The following is a 19,360-nucleotide window of genomic DNA, read 5'->3' as shown; positions in this document are numbered from 1 at the left end:
AAGATGATCAGAGAATTGGATAGGGTGGACAGTGAGAGCCTTTTTCCTCGGATGGTGATGTCTAGCTCAAGGGGACAGAGCTTTAAATTGAGGAGAGATAGATATGAGACCGATGTCAGAGGTAGGTTCTTTACTCCGAGAATAGGAAGGTCGTGGAATGCCCTGCCTGCAACAGTAGTGGACTCGCCAACACTAAGGACATTCAAATGGTCATTGGATAGACATATGGACAATCAGGGAATAGTGTAGATGGGCTTTAGAGTGGTTTCACAGGTCGGCGCAACATCGAGGGCCGAAGGGCCTGTCCTGCGCTGTAATGTTCTGTGTTCTATGTTCTACCAATGGTGTTCCAGCATTACCAGGTACCATAATACCTCTACACAGACTACCACATTCACCCCCTGTTTAAAAAAGAGTCCGGCGGGGGTGGTGGCCTGATATTACAACATGGTAACGTGGTAAAAATTATAGTTATGGAGGTACCATAATACCTCCGTACAGCGTTTTGTAACTATTTACTATTTATGATTCATAATTAACTATACACTTTATAAATGAAGCAATCAGTCGATCGGGGGTGGTCGTCCTCTGTGATCGTCGAAGCTTCAGTGGTGACTCTAGTGGAGGCTCGGCAGTCTGTGACTCCGCGAGCGTGGCCTCGATCTCTGTGGCAGCTTCGACACCCCTAGATGGCGCTGGTGGGGGAAACGGTTGACCTGGGAAGGGAGCGTCTGCGGGGTGGGTGGGGGGGCCTAGGCGGGGCCAGCAGAAGGACCGATCCTCCTGTGAGGTGCACTGGTGGGAGGGAGGGTGGGACTGGTGGCTGGGGTGTGCGTGGGGCTCCGGCGGGCGTCAGGTCTCATAGGGACACCGTATCTTGTCGGCCGTCGGGGTACGCCACGTAGGCGTACTGGGGGTTAGCGTGGAGAAGATGGACCCTCGACCAACAGGTGCGACTTGTGCGCCCGCACGTGGTTTCAGAGCAGGATGGGTCCGGGAGCTGCCAGCCAGGTCGGGAGCGAGGTCACAGAGGAGGACTTCCTGGGGCAGACAAGGAGACGTTCGTGAGGTGTGGTACAAAGCAGTGACTGGATGGAGTGGAGGGCATCCGGGAGGACTTCCTGCCAGCGGGAGACTGGGAGATTCCTGGACCGTAGGGCCAGTAGGACGGTCTTCCAGACCGTTCCGTTCTCCCTCTCTACCTGTCCGTTACCCCGGGGGTTGTAACTGGTCGTCCTGCTCGAGGCAATGCCCTTGCTGAGCAGGAATTGACGCAGTTCGTCGCTCATAAAGGAGGACCCCCTATCACGGTGTATGTAGGCGGGGAACCCGAACAGTGTAAAGATGCTATGGAGGGCCTTGATGACGATGGTTGCTGTCATGTTGGGGCAGGGGATGGCGAATGGGAACCGGGAGTACTCGTCAATCACGTTCAGGAAGTACATGTTGCGGTTGGTGGAGGGGAGGGGGCCTTTGAAGTCCATGCTGAGACGTTCAAAGGAACGGGAAGCCTTTATCAGGTGCGCTTTCTCTGGCCGGTAGAAGTGCGGTTTGCACTCCGCGCAGATTTGGCAGTCCCTGGTGGCTGTCCTGACCTCCTCGATGGAGTAGGGCAGGTTGTGGGTCTTGATAAAGTGGAAAAAGTGAGTGACTCCCGGGTGGCAGAGGTCCTCGTGGAGGGCTTGGAGGCGGTCCACTTGTGCATTGGCACATGTGCCGCAGGACAGGGCATCAGGAGTCTCGTTTAGCTTCCCGGGACGATACACAATATCGTAGTTGTAGGTGGAGAGTTCGATCCTCCACCGCAAGATCTTATCGTTTTTTATCTTGCCGCGCTGTGCATTATCGAACATGAAAGAAACCGACCGTTGGTCAGTGAGGAGAGTGAATCTCCTGCCGGCCAGGTAATGCCTCCAATGTTGCACAGCTTCTATGGCCTGGGCCTCCTTTTCGACTGAGGAGTGGCGGATTTCGGAAGCATGGAGGGTACGTGAGAAGAAGGCCACGGGTCTACCCGCTTGGTTGAGGGTGGCCGCCAGAGCTACATCTGACGCGTCTCGACCTGTAAAGGGAGGGACTCGTCAATGGCGTGCATCGTCTGCTTTGATGCGGCTGAAGGCCTGGCGGGCCTCTATCGACAGGGGAAAAGCTGTGGATTGGATCAGTGGACGGGCCTTGTCTGCATAGTTGGGAACCCACTGGGCATAGTAAGAGAAAAACCCGAGGCAGCACTGGCCTTGGAGCAGTGAGGGAGGGGGAACTCCATAAGGGGGCGCATGCGTTCAGGTTCGGGGCCTCCAACTCCATTTCGCACTACGTAGCCGAGGATGGCTAGGCGGTCGGTGCTAAACGCGCATTAATCCTTGTTATATGTAAGGTTAAGGATCTTTGCGGTCTGGAGGAATTTTCGGAGGTTGGTGTCGTGGTCCTGCTGGTCGTGGCCGCAGATGGTGACATTATCGAGATACGGGAATGTTGCCTGTAAACCGTACCGGTCAACCATTCAGTCCATCTCGCGCTGGAAGATCGAGACCCCGTTGGTGACACCGAAGGGAACGCATAAGAAATGATGGAGCCGCCCATCTGCCTTGAAGGCAGTGTATCACTAGTGCGGATGGGGAGCTGGTGGTAGGTGGACTTAAGATCCACCGTGGAGAAGACCTTGTACTGCGCGATCCTGTTTACCAGGTCGGATATGCGGGGGAGAGGGTACGCGTCCAGCTGCGTAAACCTGTTGATGGTCTGCCTGTAGTCGATGGACCATCCTATGCTTCTCCCCGGTCTTTACCACCACTACTTGAGCACTGTACTGTCTGTTCCTGGTGGCGATGGGTTTGCAATCCGGGGTGAGGTTCGCAAACTGGGAAGGCAGATCGACCTTGAGGGACGCGAGGCCACAGACAGTGAGGGGGGGGGTATAGGGCCGCCAAATTTGAAAGTTAAACTTTGGAGGTTACACTGGAAGTCTAAACCTAAGAGTGTGGCCGTGCAGAGGTGGAGAAGGATGTAGAGACGGTAATTTTTAAACTCCCTTCCCTGGACTGTGAGCTTTGCTACACAAAAACCTTTATCTCTACTGAGTAGGAACCTGAGGCTAGGGAGATTTTTTGATTAATGGGGTGGACGAGGAGAGAACAGCGCCTTACCGTGTCAGGGTGTATGAAGCCCTACGTGCTCCCAGAGTCAATTAAGCAGGACGTCTCGTGCCCGTTGATTAGTACTGTTGTTGTAACAGTTTGAGTGTTCGAGGCTGGGACTGGTCCAGGGTCACCGAGGCTAGTCGCAGCAGTTGAGTTTTCTCTTTGGGTGGTGTGCGGTCAGCCGAGCTGGGGTCCTGGGAGTCCATCCAAGATGGCGGCTCCCATTGGTCACACATGGCTGGGGGTGCACAAAATGGCGGCGCCCATCCATCGAATGTGGCCTGGAGGAGGAAGATGGCGGAGGAGGCCGCACTGGGACCATGGAGAGGTTTGTGGTGGCGGTCCACATTCGCCACCGGAGACCGTGGCGACTGCACGAGCCTGGCACACCACCACGAAGTGGCCCTTATTACCGCATCCCTTGCAGGTGGATGCGCGGGCCGGGCAGTGCTGCCGGGGGTGCTTGGCCTGCCCGCAAAAGTAACAGCGGGCCCCCCGGGGTTGCCAGGCCGACTTGCAGCACAAGCTTGTGGGGGGATGGGGGATGTCTGGGTCGGCTGCGGAGGGGTTCCACGCCGCCCAGGGGGGCTGCTGCGCGGTCGGAACGTAAGCGCCGGCGTTTCGGGAGGCCACATCCAGGGAGCCTGCAATGGCCCGTGCCTCCTCGAGGCCTAGGGTGTCTTTTTCCAGCAATCGCTGGCGGATTTGGGAGGACAGCATACCTGCCACGAAAGCGTCCTGGATCAAGAGTTCTGTGTGGTCGCTCGCCGAAACTTGCGGGTAGCTGCAGTTTCTCCCCAACACCAGGAGCGCACGGTAGAATTCTTCCAGCGATTTCCCCAGGGATTTGTCGTCTCGTTGCTAGCAGATGTCAGGCGTAGATCTGATTTACCGGGCAAATATAATGTCCTTTTAGCAGCTCGATTGCTGCACCGAAGTCCTCCGCGTCCTCGATGAGGGTGTAAATTTCCGGGCTCACCCTCGAGTGCAGGACTTGCAATTTCTGTTCTCCCATGGGTGTGTTTTCGGCCGTTCCGCGACATCCTTTTAAACACGCCAGCCAGTGCTTGAAGATTGCTGCTGAGCTCGTCGCATGGGGGCTGAGTTGCAGACATTCCGGCTTGATTCGGAGCTCCATCCTTTTAAATCTAGTTTATTAAATCGATGCACGATCAATGACCACTAAAGCGAGGTTGTAGTCCAACTGAAGGCTTTAATAAGCTAGATGTTTCCCCCAGCAGCTCGGGTACAGAATGAAGGCTGCTGGGGCGGCACGGGATCTTATACTCCGCCTTGCAGGGCTTGACCAATAGGAAACATACAATATCTAGCAATGGTGTTCCAGCATTACCAGGTACTGTAATACCTCTACACAAGACTACCACATCCCTCTCTGCCCCTCTCTCTCTCTCTCTCTCTCTCTCTCTCTCTCTCTCTCTCTCTCTCTCTCTCTCTCTCTCTGCCCCCCCCCCCTCTCTGTGCCTCTGTCTCTCCCCCCCCCCCCCCCCCCCTCCCACACACACACCTCAGATGTTGGCAGGAGAGGTGACGCAGAAAAGATTCATGTGAAAGGTTCCAGGGGTGAGAAACTAAAATCTATGTGGATAGGTTGAAGAATCTGTGGCTGTTTGGGGAAGGGAAGTTGAAGATTTGATTCAGATGTTCACAATGATGGGGGAAATGGACAGAGCACAAGGGGAGAAACTGTTCCCATTGGTGGAACAATGGAGAGACAGCGGACACTGCTTGCAGGTGACTGGTGAAAGAAGCAGCATCCACAAGTGGTAAGGATCTGGAATACACCACCTGAGAGCTTGGAGAGGCGGATTCCATTGTTTTAAATTTGTTCATGGGATGTGGACATCGCTGGCTAGGCCAACAATTGGCGTCATGGTAGCACAGTCGTTAGCAGTGTTGCTTCACAGCGCCAGGGTCCCAGGTTTGATTCCCGCTTGGGCCACTGTCTGTGTGGAATTTGTAAGTTCTCCCCGTGTCTGTATGGGTTTCCTCCAGGTGCTCCGGTTTCCTCCCACAATGTGGTAGTCACCACTGTTGTATTATATTGTACATACTGCACTGCATACGAGGGTATTACGATAAGGCCCCTGTACTACAGGTACGGGGATAGATCCCAGCCTGTGGCTCTGCCCAGTAGGCGGAGTATAAATGTGTGCTCTCTCCAAACGGCAGCCATTTCGGCAGCAGTTGTAGGAGGCCACACATCTCTGTAATAAAGCCTCAATTACACTCTACTCTCGTCTCGTCGTAATCGATAGTGCATCAATTTATTACAGAGAGATGGATCTCCGCATCAAGCCGGATCGCCTGCAGCTGCATCCTCAAGCAGACAACGCCAAAAACGACTTCGAACATTGGCTAGCTTGCTTTGAAGCATACATCGGATTTGCGACAGACTCAATCCCAGAAGCTCCAGATTCTGTACACGTGGCTGAGCTCCGATTTCTATCCCCTCATCCAGGACGCACCTACTTACGCAGAGACCGTGGCGCTACTGAAGGAGAACTACGCTCAGCAGACCAACAAGATCTACGCCAGGCACCTCCTGTCCATGTGGCACCAACTTCCCGGTGAGTCTGTGGAAGATTTCTGCCGTGCCCTGCTCGCCCTGGTGAGAGACTGATTGCCAGGCTGTTTCAGCCACTGAACATTCTAACCTGCTAATGAGAGACGCGTTCATTACGGGCACAGGGTCGGCCAACAGCCGCCAGCGCCTCTTAGAAGGGGCTACGCTTGACCTCGCGGCGACCAAGAAACTAGCGCTCTCGCTCACAGTTGCCTCACGCAACATACAGGCGTATGCCCCTGACCGCACGGCCCACCCCTCCTGGGCATCGTGGACCCCGCCAGCGGCCACCCCATCGTGGACCCCATCAGAGACCGCCCCCAGCCAAACCCACGCCTGTGCCGCGCAGCAGCCAACCAACCCCGGGGGACCCAAGTCCTACTTCTGTGGACAGACAAAACACCCCCGGCAGCGCTGCCCGGCGCGCTCTGCAAGGCCTGCGGCAAGAAAGGACATCTCGCTGCAGTGTGCCAGGCCCGCTCAATCGCCGCTATTGTCCCTGCAACCCCCACGTGCGGCCTGTGGGCGCCGCCATCTTCCTCGCCTCAGACCACGTGCGGCCTGTGGGCGCCGCCATCTTCCTCGCCTCAGACCACGTGCGGCCCGTGGGCGCCGCCATCTTGCTTGCCTCACAACCAATGGGCGGAGCACTCTTGCCTACCTCAGGACCCCTGCCCGTCGGGCACCTCATCGGGCCGCTCATCGCCTGCAACCGCCGAAAACCAGCCACGTCTCGCCTCCGTCATGATCGAACAGCCCCAACCGCACAACCTCGCGACCGCGTCAACAAAGGTGAAGGGCGACGGGAATAAGATATCCTGCCTTCTGGACTCCGGGAGCACTGAGCGCTTCATCTACCCCGATACGGTAAGGTGCTGCTCCCTTGCGGTACACCCCATTAACCAAAGAATCTCCCTGGCCTCCGGATCCCACTCCGTGGCGATCCGGGGGTGCTGTATCGCCAGCCTCACCATCCAGGGCGTAGAGTTCAGCGGCTTCCGGCTCTACGTCCTCCCCAACCTCTGTGCTGCCTTCCTACTCCGCCTGGACTTCAAGTGCAACCTCCAGAGCCTAACCCTGAAATTTGGCGGGCCCCTACCACCCCTTACTATATGCGGCCTCACGATCCTTAAGGTCGACCCACCTTCTCTGTTTGCAAACCTCCCCCGGATTGCAAACCCGTCGCCACGAGGAGCAGATGGTACAGCGCCTAGGACAGAACCTTGATCAGGTCTGAGGTCCAGCGGCTGCTGCGGGAAGATATCATAGAGGCCAACAACAGCCCCTGGAGAGCCCAAGGGGTAGTGGTGAAAATGGGCGAGGAAAATAGGATGGTCGTTGAGTACAGTCAAACCATCAATCGGTACACTCAGCTTGACGCATATCTGATATGGTCAATCAGATTGCACAGTACCGGGTCTTCTCAACAGTGGACCTGAAATCTGCCGACCACTAGCTCCTCATTCGCAAGGCGGACCGCCCGTACACCGCGTTTGAAGCGGACGGCCGCCTTTACCGTTTCCTTAGGGTTCCCTTCGGCGTTACTAACGGGGTCTCGGTCTTCCAACGGGAGATGGACCGAATGGTTGACCGGTACGGACTGCGAGCCACTTTCCCGTACCTGGATAACATCTCCACCTGCGGTCAGGACCACGACGCTAACCTTTCCAAATTTCTCCACGCTGCCAAACTCCTCAACCTAACCTACAACAAGGAGAAGTGTGTGTTCAGCATGAACCGATTAGCCATCCTCGGCTCTGTGGTTCAGAACTGAGTTCTAGAGCCCGACCCCGATCGCATGCGCCCCCTCATGGATCTCCCCCTTCCCCACTGCCCCAAGGCCTTCAAACGATGCCTGGGGTTCTTTTCGTACTACGCCCAGTGGGTCCCAAACTGTACGGACAAGGCCCGCCCACTCATCCACTCCACCCGTTTCCCACTGCCGGCCGAGGCTCACCAGGCCTTCGACCGTATCAAGGCTGACATCGCCAAGGCGGGGATGCACGCGGTTGACGAGACGCTCCCCTTCCAATTCAAGAGCGATGCATCGGACGTCGCTCTAGCCGCCACCCTCAACCAGGCAGGCAGGCCCTTGGCATTCTTTTCCCGCACTCTCCATGCCTCCGATATTTGGCACACCTCCTTCGAAAAGGAGGCCCAAGCTATCGTCGATGCTGTGCAGCACTGGAGGCATTACCTGGCCGGCAGGAGATCACTCTCCTCACAGACCAATGGTCGGTTGCCTTCATGTTTAACAACGCACAGCGGGGTAAGATCACAAATGATATGATCTTGCAGTGGAGGATCGAGCTCTCCGCCTTTAATTACGAGATTTTGTATCGCCCCGGTAAGCTCCACGAGCCCCCCGATGCCCTGTCCCGAGGTACATGTGCCAGCGCACAAGTGGACCGACTCCTGGACCCTGCACGACGATCTCTGTCATCCAGGGGTCACCCACTTTTATCACTTCATTAAGGCCCGCAATCTGCCCTACTCCATCGAGGAAGTCAGGGCTGTCACCAGAGACTGCCAGGTCTGCGCGGAGTGTGAACCGCACTTCTTCCGGCCAGACCGTGCGCGCCTGGTGAAGGCCTCCCGCCCCTTTGAACAGCTCAGCGTGGACTTCAAAGGGCCCCTCCCCTCCACCGACTGCAATACGTATTTTCTCAATGTGGTCGACGAATATTCCAGATTCCCCATCGCCATCCCATGCCCTGATATGACGTCTGCCACCGTCATCAAAGCCTTCAACAACACCTTTGCTCTGTTCGGTTTCCCTGCCGAGGTCCACAGCGACCGAGGATCCTCATTTATGAGCGATGAGATGCGCCAGTACCTGCTCAACAGGGGCATTGCCTCGAGCAGGACGACCAGCTACAACCCCCGGGGAAACGGGCAGGTGGAGCGGGAGAATGGGACGGTCTGGAAGGCGGTCCAGAAATCTCCCGGCCTCCCGCTGGCAGGAGGTCCTCCCCGACGCACTTCACTCCATTCGGTCGCACCTGTGCACGGCGACTAACGAAACCCCCCATGAACGTCTCTTGGTCTTCCCCAGGAAGTCCACCATCCGGGGTTTCGCTCGCAACATGGCTGGCAGCTCCAGGACCCGTTCTCCGCAAGCACGTGCAGCTCCACAAGGCGGACCCGTTGGTTGAGAGGGTACAACTACTCCACGCAAACCTGCAGTACGCCTACGTAGCATACCCTGAAGGCCGCCAAGACACAGTCTCCCTCGGACCTGGCACCAGCTGGGTCCCCACAGCCCCCCGCCCCGGCGCCACCTTCCCTTCCCCCAGCGCACCCCACCATAGCCCCTGCTCCAGGACAATCCGTCCTCCCCTTGGTCCCACCCGGGGATGAAGAGGATGTCGACACGCTCCCGGAGTCACCAACCGAGCCGACGCCTGACTCGCCACCAGCACTGCGGCACTCTCAATGACGGATCAAGGCGCCCGACCGTCTAAATTTGTAACCTTCTCTGAAATTTTAATGACAACTTGTATGTGAATAGTTTTCCACCACCCCCGCTGGACTCATTTTTAACAGGGGGTGAATGTGGTATATTGTATATACTGCACTGCATACGAGGGTATTACGGTAAGGACCCTGTACTACAGGTACGGGGGTAGATCCCTGCCTGCTGGCTCCGCCCAGTAGGCGGAGTATAAATGTGTGTGCTCTCCGAACGGCGGCCATTTCGGCAGCCACACATCTTTGTGTAATAAAGCCTCGATTACTCTCTACACTCGTCTCGTCGTAATTGATAGTGCATCACACAAGTCCCGAAAGATGTGCTGTTGGGTGAATTGGACATTCTGAATTCTCCCTCTGTGTGTACTCGAACAGGCGACGAGGGGCTTTTTACAGTAACTTCATTGCAGTGTTAATGTAAACCTACTTCTGACAACAATAAAGATTATTATTATTATTATGTAAGGATGACACATTTCCTTCCCTAATGGACATTAGTGAACCAGATGGGTTTTTACAATAATCGACAATGGTTAGGTGGTCATCATTAGACTTTTAATTCCAGACTTTTTAAAATTGAATTCAAATTGCCCCCTCTGCAATGGCGGGATTCTGGGATCCCAAGTTCCCAGAAACCCTTGGTTTCTGTTTTAGTTCCAGTGATAATACCACAATGCCACCGCCTCCCCAATCTTAAACATTCATCTTCAATGTTCTGAGGGTCTCTGCCTCCTCCCCCCTTTCAGGCAGCAAGTTCCAGACTCCCACCACCCTCTGGGTGAAAAGGTTTTTCCTCACATCCCCTCTAAACCTCCTGCCCCTCACATTGTATCTATGCCCCCTGGTCATTGACACCCCCCCCCCCCCCCCCCCACAAAGGGGAAAAGTTACTTCCTGTCTACTACTCGATCTATTCCCCTCATAATTGTATACATCTCAATCATGTCCCCCCTCAGTCTCCTCTGCTCCAAGGAAACAGCCCCAATCTGTCTGATCTGTCCTCATGGACGCGAATCTCTGGAAAGATTTACAAAGAACAAAGAAATGTACAGCCCAGGAACAGGCCCTCCAAGCCCGTGCCGACCATGCTGCCTGACTAAATTACAATCTTCTACACTTCCTGGGTCCGTATCCCTCTATCCCATCCTATTCATGTATTTGTCAAGATGCCCCTCAAATGTCACTATCGTCCCTGCTTCCACCACCTCCTCCGGTAGCGGGTTCCAGGCACCCACTACCCTCTGCGTAAAAAACTTGCCTCGTACATCTACTCTAAACCTTGCCCCTCTCACCTTAAACCTATGCCCCCTAGTAATTGATACCTCTACCCCGGGGAAAAGCCTCTGACTATCCACTCTGTCTATGCGCCTCATAATTTTGTAGACCTCTATCAGGTCGCCCCTCAACCCCCTTCGTTCCAGTGAGCACAAACCGAGTTTATTCAACCGCTCCTCATAGCTAATGCCCTCCAGACCAGGCAACATTCTGGTAAATCTCTTCTGCACCCTCTCTAAAGCCTCCACATCCTTCTGGTAGTGTGGCGACCAGAATTGAACACTATACTCCAAGTGTGGCCTAACTAAGGTTCTATACAGCTGCAACATGACTTGCCAATTCTTATACTCAATGCCCCGGCCAATGAAGGCAAGCATGCCGTATGCCTTCTTGACTACCTTCTCCACCTGTGTTGCCCCTTTCAGTGACCTGTGGACCTGTACTCCTAGGTCTCTTTGACTTTCAATAATCTTGAGGGTTCTACCATTCACTGTATATTCCCTACCTGCATTCGACCTTCCAAAATGCATTACCTCACATTTGTCTGGATTAAACTCCATCTGCCATCTCTCCGCCCAAGTCTCCAAACAATCTAAATCCTGCTGTATCCTCTGACAGTCCTCATCGCTATCCGCAATTCCACCAACCTTTGTGTCGTCTGCAAACTTACTAATCAGACCAGTTACATTTTCCTCCAAATCATTTATATATACTACAACAGCAAAGGTCCCAGCACTGATCCCTGTGGAACACCACTGGTCACAGCCCTCCAATTAGAAAAGCATCCTTCCATTGCTACTCTTTGCCTTCTATGACCTAGCCAGTTCTGTATCCACCTTGCCAGCTCACCCCTGATCCCGTGTGACTTCACCTTTTGTACTAGTCTACCATGAGGGACCTTGTCAAAGGCCTTACTGAAGTCCATATAGACAACATCCACTGCCCTACCTGCATCAATCATCTTAGTGACCTCCTCGAAAAACTCTATCAAGTTAGTGAGACACGACCTCCCCTTCACAAAACCATGCTGCCTTTCACTGATACGTCCATTTGCTTCCAAATGGTAGTAGATCCTGTCTCGAAGAATTCTCGCCAGTAATTTCCCTACCACTGAAGTAAGGCTCACCGGCCTGTAGTTCCCTGGATTATCCTTGCTACCCTTCTTAAACAGAGGAACAACATTGGCTATTCTCCAGTCCTCTGGGACATCCCTTGAAGACAGTGAGGATCCAAAGATTTCTGTCAAGGCCTCAGCAATTTCATCTCCAGCCTCCTTCAGTATTCTGGGGTAGATCCCATCAGGCCCTGGGGACTTATCTACCTTAATATTTTTTAAGACACCCAACACCTCGTCTTTTTGGATCTCAATGTGACCCAGGCTATCTACACACCCTTCTCCAGACTCAACATCTACCAATTTCTCTTTTTGGTGAATACTGATGCAAAGTATTCATTTAGTACCTCGCCCATTTCCTCTGGCTCCACACACAGATTCCCTTGCCTATCCTTCAGTGGGCCAACCCTTTCCCTGGCTACCCTCTTGCTTTTTATGTACGTGTAAAAAGCCTTGGGATTTTCCTTAACCCTATTTGCCAATGACTTTTCGTGACCCCTTCTACCCCTCCTGACTCCTTGCTTAAGTTCCTTCCTACTTTCCTTATATTCCACGCAGGCTTCGTCTGTTCCCAGCCTTTTTGCCCTGACAAATGCCTCCTTTTCTTTTTGACGAGGCCTACAATGTCTCTCGTTATCCAAGGTTCCCGAAAATTGCCGTATTTATCCTTCTTCCTCACAGGAACATGCCGGTCCTGAATTCCTTTCAACTGACACTTGAAAGCCTCCCACATGTCAGATGTTGATTTGCCCTCAAACATTCGCCCCCAATCTATGTTCTTCAGTTCCCGCCTAATATTGTTATAATTAGCCTTCCCCCAATTTAGCACATTCATCCTAGGACCACTCTTATCCTTGTCCACCAGTACTTTAAAACTTACTGAATTGTGGTCACTGCTACCAAAATGCTCCCCTACTGAAACATCTACCACCTGGCCGGGCTCATTCCCCAATACCAGGTCCAGTACCGCCCCTTCCCTGGTTGGACTGTCTACATATTGTTTTAAGAAGCCCTCCTGGATGCTCCTTACAAACTCCGCCCTGTCTAAGCCCCTGGCACTAAGTGAGTCCCAGTCAATATTGGGGAAGTTGAAGTCTCCCATCACCACAACCCTGTTGTTTTTACTCTTTTTCAAAATCTGTCTACCTATCTGCACCTCTATCTCCCGCTGGCTGTTGGGAGGCCTGTAGTATACCCCCAACATTGTGACTGCACCCTTCTTAGTCCTGATCTCTACCTATATAGCCTCACTGCCCTCTGAGGTGTCCTCCCGCAGTACAGCTGTGATATTCTCCCTAACCAGTAGCGCCTCCCCTTTTACATCCCCCTCTATCCCGCCTGAAACATCTAAATCCTGGAACGTTTAGCTGCCAATCCTGCCCTTCCCTCAACCAGATCTCTGTAATGGCAACAACATCATAGGTTTTTTTTAAATTTAGAGGACCCATTTCATTTTTTCCAATTAATGGGCAATTTTAGCGTGACCAATCCACCTACTCTGCACATCTTTGGTTTGTGGGGGTGAAACCCACGCAGACATGGGGAAAATGTGCAAACTCCACACGGACAGTGACCCAGAGCCGGGATCGAACCTGGGACCTCGGTTAGGGAGTTTGGAGGGGCGAGGGAGGGAGGGTGGTGATAGTGGGACTATGCCATCGGAAGAGTGGGGAATGGTGTACACTTGTACGCGGGACATTAAAAAACTCTCAGCACAACCAGTATGAGGCCTCTGTTCTTTGTCCATGTGGGCCCACCACCCGACATGCCCTGCCCACACACACCCAGCTGTGGACATGTGCCCTGGGCTGGGGCCCATCCTCTGGGTAAGCAAAAGTTGCCGCTGCGTCTATGGTGCAGCCTCCCGCAGGGTCCAAGCACATTGTCTATGCATCAACGTGTGATTGTGATGCTAGGCAATGAGCCCCAATCTACATGCCCTGCTCACCACGGGGCTCCACTTGGGATTGAGAAGTGCTCACATAACCACATTGCCAATTCCCTATTAGCGATGCCCTTCAGCCACACGACCAGAGGCCTCCGCGGTCAGTGGCAGTTATGGGTGGTTGGTGGGAAGATGGGCAGGGGCTGCCCCCGGTACAGGAAAACATGGTACAGGGGTTGGCATGGCAGACCCATGCACATCCGCACTCCCCACCCGTACCGTCCAGCAGGCCCCAGCCCCTCTTTCCCGTTCTCTCTCTTCTCTTCCCCCCCCCCCGCCCCGAACACGGGCAGCATGTCCAGTGCCCGCGGGCTCACTGCCTGTGAGCGAAGACGGATGCTCCCCTCCTCGGCTTCCCACAGCAGCCCATCGCCAGGTTTACGTTTTTCAAAAGGAGCACTAGTCGGCGCCAGCATGATCATTTGCTGTGGAGGAGGCCGCTGAATGACGGGAGGCTGTTGGATGTGGGATGGCTCCTGTTAATTGTATGGAAATAAGTGGCAATAATTGGTTTCACGCCAAGCTACGGCGAGATCCAGAGACCGGTGTGGTTTCATAGCAAATGGTTTGGCACCCTGCGCAGTTCTCATTTTTCACCTCTCCCGCTGTTCACTGGCCTCGTATCGCTCAAGTGAGAGTGCAACAGGGCTGGAGAATCGCGCCCCATAACTCCAACCCAGGCAACATCCAACTAAAACTCCTCTGCACCCTTCCCTGTGCAATCACATCTCTCCTGTAATGTGATTTCCAGAACCGCGCACAATACGCTAGCTGTGGCCCAAAGTTCCAGCATAACCTCCCTGCTCTTAAACTTAAGTCAGGAGATGAGTTATTCGCGACAGGATTACCAGCCTCTGACCTTCTCTTATAACCACAGTATTTATATGGCTGGTCCAGTTCAGTTTCTGGTCACTGGTAGCCCCCCCCCCCTCCTCCAACACCAATGTTGTGCAGGATTCAGCGATGGTAATGCTATTGAATGTGAAAGGGAGATGGCTAGTTTATCTCTCATTGGAGATGGCTGTTGCCTGACACATGACGCTGCATGAGGCCTTCAAAAAAAAATTGGTTAATTATTTGAAGAGAAAGAATTGCAGAACTAAGGGGAAAAGGGCGGGGAAGTAAGGCAGGTGCAGAGAACTGGCACAGAGACTAACTGGCACAGACACAAACTGGCAGGAAGCTGGCACAGGCACACTGGCAGAGACACAAACTGGCAGAGACAAACTGGCACAGACTTGTACTGGCACAGGCACAATCTGGCAGAAAGCTGGCACAGAGACAAACTGGCACAGACACAAACTGGCAAAAAGCTGGCACAGACACAAATTGGCACAGAGACAAACTGGCAGAAAGCTGGCAGACACAAACTGGCACACTCATACTGGCACAGACACAAACTGGCAGACTCATACTGGCACAGACACAAACTGGCACAGACACAAACTGGCAAAAAGCTGGCACAGACACAAACTGGCAGAAAGCTGGCACACACAAACTGGCAGAAAGCTGGCACAGACACAAACTGGCAGAAAGCTGGCAGAGGCACAAACTGGCAGAAGGCTGGCACAGACACAAACTGGCACAGACACAAACTGGCACAGACACAAACTGGCAGACTCATACTGGCACACACAAACTGGCACAGACACAAACTGGCACAGACACAAACTGGCACAGACTCATACTGGCACAGACACAAACTGGCACAGACTCATACTGGCACAGACACAAACTGGCACAGACAAACTGGCACAGACACAAACTGGCACAGACTCATACTGGCACAGACACAAACTGGCACAGACTCATACTGGCACAGACACAAACTGGCACAGACACATACTGGCACAGACACAAACTGGCACAGACTCATACTGGCACAGACACATACTGGCACGGACACAAACTGGCACGGACACAAACTGGCACGGACTCAAACTGGCACAGACACAAACTGGCACAGACTCATACTGGCACAGACTCACTGGCACAGACACAAACTGGCACAGACACAAACTGGCACAGACTCATACTGGCACAGACACAAACTGGCAGACTCATACTGGCACAGACACAAACTGGCACAGACTCATACTGGCACAGCTGGCACAGACACAAACTGGCCTGTGCTGTAATCATTCTGTGATTCTATTATCTGCCAAATTGTTTCTCACCAACCCAACTTGCCAATATCCCTCTGAGGCTCTCGGCATTCTGCTTACCACTTACTTTCCCACGTAACCACGTGCTAGCGAGCTTGGATATGTATGTTACTCTCAGTTCTAACGAGCCCTCTAATTCTGTTGTGGAGTGTGCAGGTGATTTGTTTAAACGCAGTATCCCTTTAAATTATTTGCATGATTGCGCACATGCAGTTATTTATGGGATTATTTCTATGCGTTTATTTTGTGCTTCAGGGAAGGAAATCTGCCATCCTTACCCGGTCTGGCCTACATGTGACTCCAGACCATAGCAATGTGGTTGACTCTTAACTGCCTGCTGCAGTGGTCTAGCACGCCACTCAGTTCAATGACAATTAGGGATGGACAACAATGCTGGCCTTGCCAGGGATGTCCACATCGCATGAAAGAATAAAAGAACAACTTGTCTCCAGCCTGCACGGAAACGTTCAGCTTGCACTGCATTGCAGAGTTTAGAGAGAACATTGCCCCATTCCTTCATCTAAGGCATCAATATAAATCGTTATAGATTCTTTGGTGCACAGTCTGTTATCATGTTGGAGAGCTTCAAATAGCTGGAAGCAACCTGTAGCAAAGCTGCCTGCTGTGAGATACGTGCAAAAGTTTACGTTGGAGTTCACGCTGTACAGCGAGGGTGCGGAGGAGATTTACCAGGATCTGGGCCGGAACATTTCAGCTGTGAAGAGAGGCCGGTTAGGCTGAGGCTGTTTACCTTGGAGCAATGAAGGCTGACGGAGGAACCTGAGTGAGGTGTATAAAATGACCAGGGGCATCGATAGGATGGGTAGGAAGGAACCTTTTTCCTTTGTAGGGGAAATCAATAACTGGGGGCACAGATAACAATAATAATCTTTCTTAGTGTTGCAAGTAGGCTTACATTAACACCGCAGTCAAGTACTGTGAAAATCCCCTAGTCGCCACACTCCAGCGCCAAAGAGCAGGAGATTTGGAGGGGATGTGAGGAAAACCTTTTTCACCCAGAGACTGCTTTAGTGTTGCTGGTTAAAACATTCTTTTGATTACTGTTTGTCATTTTTCTCCTTTCCTCCATCATCAGCCAAGGATAAGTGACCTTTCTTCCTGTGGATCTGGATAGTATTCGCACTATAATTCTACCATAAAAATATCTGAGCCTGATCCTTTCTCACCTCTGCATTTTTCAGAAGAGGTCCATCCCCATTTTGGTAGAGAGAATGTATCGGGTGTGCTGCAGGCCTCGAGCCTGATACTTGTGTCTCCGCATTCTTGAAAATCCGTCGTCTGAATTCCCCCCCCCCCCCCCATTTTTTTTACCTTTTTAAGGTCAGTTTTACCAGGTAATCCTCTTAGTAGCTGGAGTTTGAGCTGTGCCATAGGTTACTTGCTGATTGACATGGACTTTGATATGAAAATGTATTAAACTGTTTCCTAGGTTATTCTCTAATAACCCACATCCCAGTTGGTGCAAAAGATATCCAAATAATTGAAAGAAAAAAGTCAGATGATGTTTTGGGTATGTAAAAAAGCACTTGAAGTTTTCAATGTTATTTTCCTTAATACGTGTTTGTCTTGTCTGCTCGTACTGATGAATGTAATGGTGTATTTGCTTGCCCCAATGTACTATTAATGTAATCTTGTACGTTATTCATCTCTGTTGGCACCAACCATTCTGATTTGAATATTTTAATACATTCCATATTGAATATAAAATATTATTTTGTGCAATATTATCATGATTCTAGCTTGGAAATGCAGCATAATCTGTAAAGAATGGAGTTGTTGGAGGCAGCCATGAAATATTTATATTCCCACGATCAAGGATGGCTGATTTAAAAAGTGAACCATAACAAACATAGCTACTATTTCATGATTTCTTGTAAAGTATTCTTTACTCCACTTGGTAAGATTGTTTTACAGACACTTGTAATAGTGGCAGTAAATATCCAATATTCCAGAGGCTATTGTTAAGTGTGTGGATCCAGTGAGAGACTGACACACATTAACTGCGTCCCAAAGTCAGAAGAAATCTTGTCTCACTAGATTCGAACACTGATAGGAGCAATTTAGCTCCCTGTGTTTGTGCTAATATTTTTACTAGAATAATCCTGCATCTTCCACTGCTTCAAAGACTTATCCAGTTTTTCCTCGTAATATCCAGTAATTTCTGCTTTAAACGCTCCAGATTTAACTGGAGATACTGGGATGGAATTTCTATATGGCATTCTCGCAATCTCTGGCTTTTGGTGTAACAAAATTCCATGTTTTTCCAAATGTTTTGCAATGTCTCAGTGGGAGAATGCCAGCTCACAGACTACCCCATTATTCTCAAACCTTTAGACATGCTAAATTGCAACAGTATTAATATTTACTTCTTTCATTGTCTCCTACAGGATAGGATCCCCTAAGAGATGTCATTATTGTTGTTCCTCTGCCCTCAAAATAGAATTCAAGATGAGCATGAACACACAGTCTCTTTTCTGTGTTGTCACTGGTAGCCGTTTGTTCACAAACTGGCTTGCTGGTCCGTTTTAAAGACCGGTTTAATTCACCCGTGTCTAGAATTTCAGGCTCAGGAGGCAAGCCTCACAGTATCATAGGTTTGGTATTGTTTTTCTTTAATGAAATCTAAAGCAGTGGCAGTGACATGCTGCAAGAAAGATGAGTTTTATCTGTACTTTTATTTACCTTCCAGCTGTTGCTGATGAGTCTGGGAACTTTTTTGTGAATGGCAATTTAAAAGTAGACGGTTCAAGAAACTTCCACCTTGCAGGCACCGTTTTTAAATATAGGAGACCAATGGATGTTTATGAAACTGGTATTGAATACATTGTGGCTCAAGGACCGACAGATCTGGGAGTTAATATTCTGGTATAACCACAATTATTTCAAATGTAAATCTCATTTTGATTCAAGTAAATGTGCAGAATGAACTTCTATAGTAATAATAGCACTATGACTTGTAAAATTTCAATACTTTACACTTTTTCTCCTGAAAGAGTACTCTATGCTGTTTAGATGAATGAAAGGCAATCTTATTAAAATATATAAGATCCTTTAGCAGTCACCCTGCCAAGTCCCCTCAGAATCTCATGGATGCTGGCGCAACCTATCCAACTTCTCTTCATGGGCTGACCCCAACATCCCAGAAATCATTCAAATTAACCTTCTCTGAACTGCTTCGAATGTATTCTTTCCTTTCTTAAAAAAGGAGACCAAAACTGTACACAGTATTCCAGATGTGGCTTCATTAATACCCCATACAACTGTAACAAAGCTTTCATATTCCATTCTCTTTGCAATAAATGACAACTTTCCATTTGTGTTCTTAATAACTTGCTGTACCTGCATGTTAACTTTTCCTGATTTCCTGAAGTTGGATAGGTTGCGCCAGCATCCATGAGATTCTGAGGGGACTTGGCAGGGTGACTGCTAAAGGATCTTATATATTTTAATAAGATTGTCACCGAGGCCCTGTATAATTGCAGCAAGACACCACTGCTCCTGTACTCGAATTCTCTCGCAATGAAGGCCAACATAACTTCCTTACTTCCTGCTTACTTTCAGCGAGTAGTGAACCTCAGGGCATTGGTCTAGGTCTCTGGATTATTAGTCCAGGTGATAATACCACAATATCCAGGCCACGTTGCA

The 19,360-nt window shown here is 51.2% G+C and overlaps 1 protein-coding gene across 7 annotated transcripts in view; it reads left to right on the top strand.

Moving 5' to 3' along the window:
• Nucleotides 1–19,360, top strand: part of adamtsl2 (ADAMTS-like 2) — a 154,534-nt gene that overhangs the window by 66,515 nt on the left and 68,659 nt on the right. For all 7 annotated transcript variants that reach the window (XM_072488951.1, XM_072488952.1, XM_072488954.1 and 4 more), the window contains 2 exons: nt 17,145–17,225; nt 18,405–18,580. In XM_072488951.1, coding sequence (XP_072345052.1) covers nt 17,145–17,225; nt 18,405–18,580 — 257 coding nt within the window. The remainder of the gene's footprint in view (nt 1–17,144; nt 17,226–18,404; nt 18,581–19,360) is intronic.

The sequence above is a fragment of the Scyliorhinus torazame genome, chromosome 22, assembly GCF_047496885.1.
Source record: "Scyliorhinus torazame isolate Kashiwa2021f chromosome 22, sScyTor2.1, whole genome shotgun sequence".
Lineage (NCBI taxonomy): Eukaryota > Metazoa > Chordata > Chondrichthyes > Carcharhiniformes > Scyliorhinidae > Scyliorhinus > Scyliorhinus torazame.
This window is presented reverse-complemented; position numbering and strand designations above follow the sequence as displayed.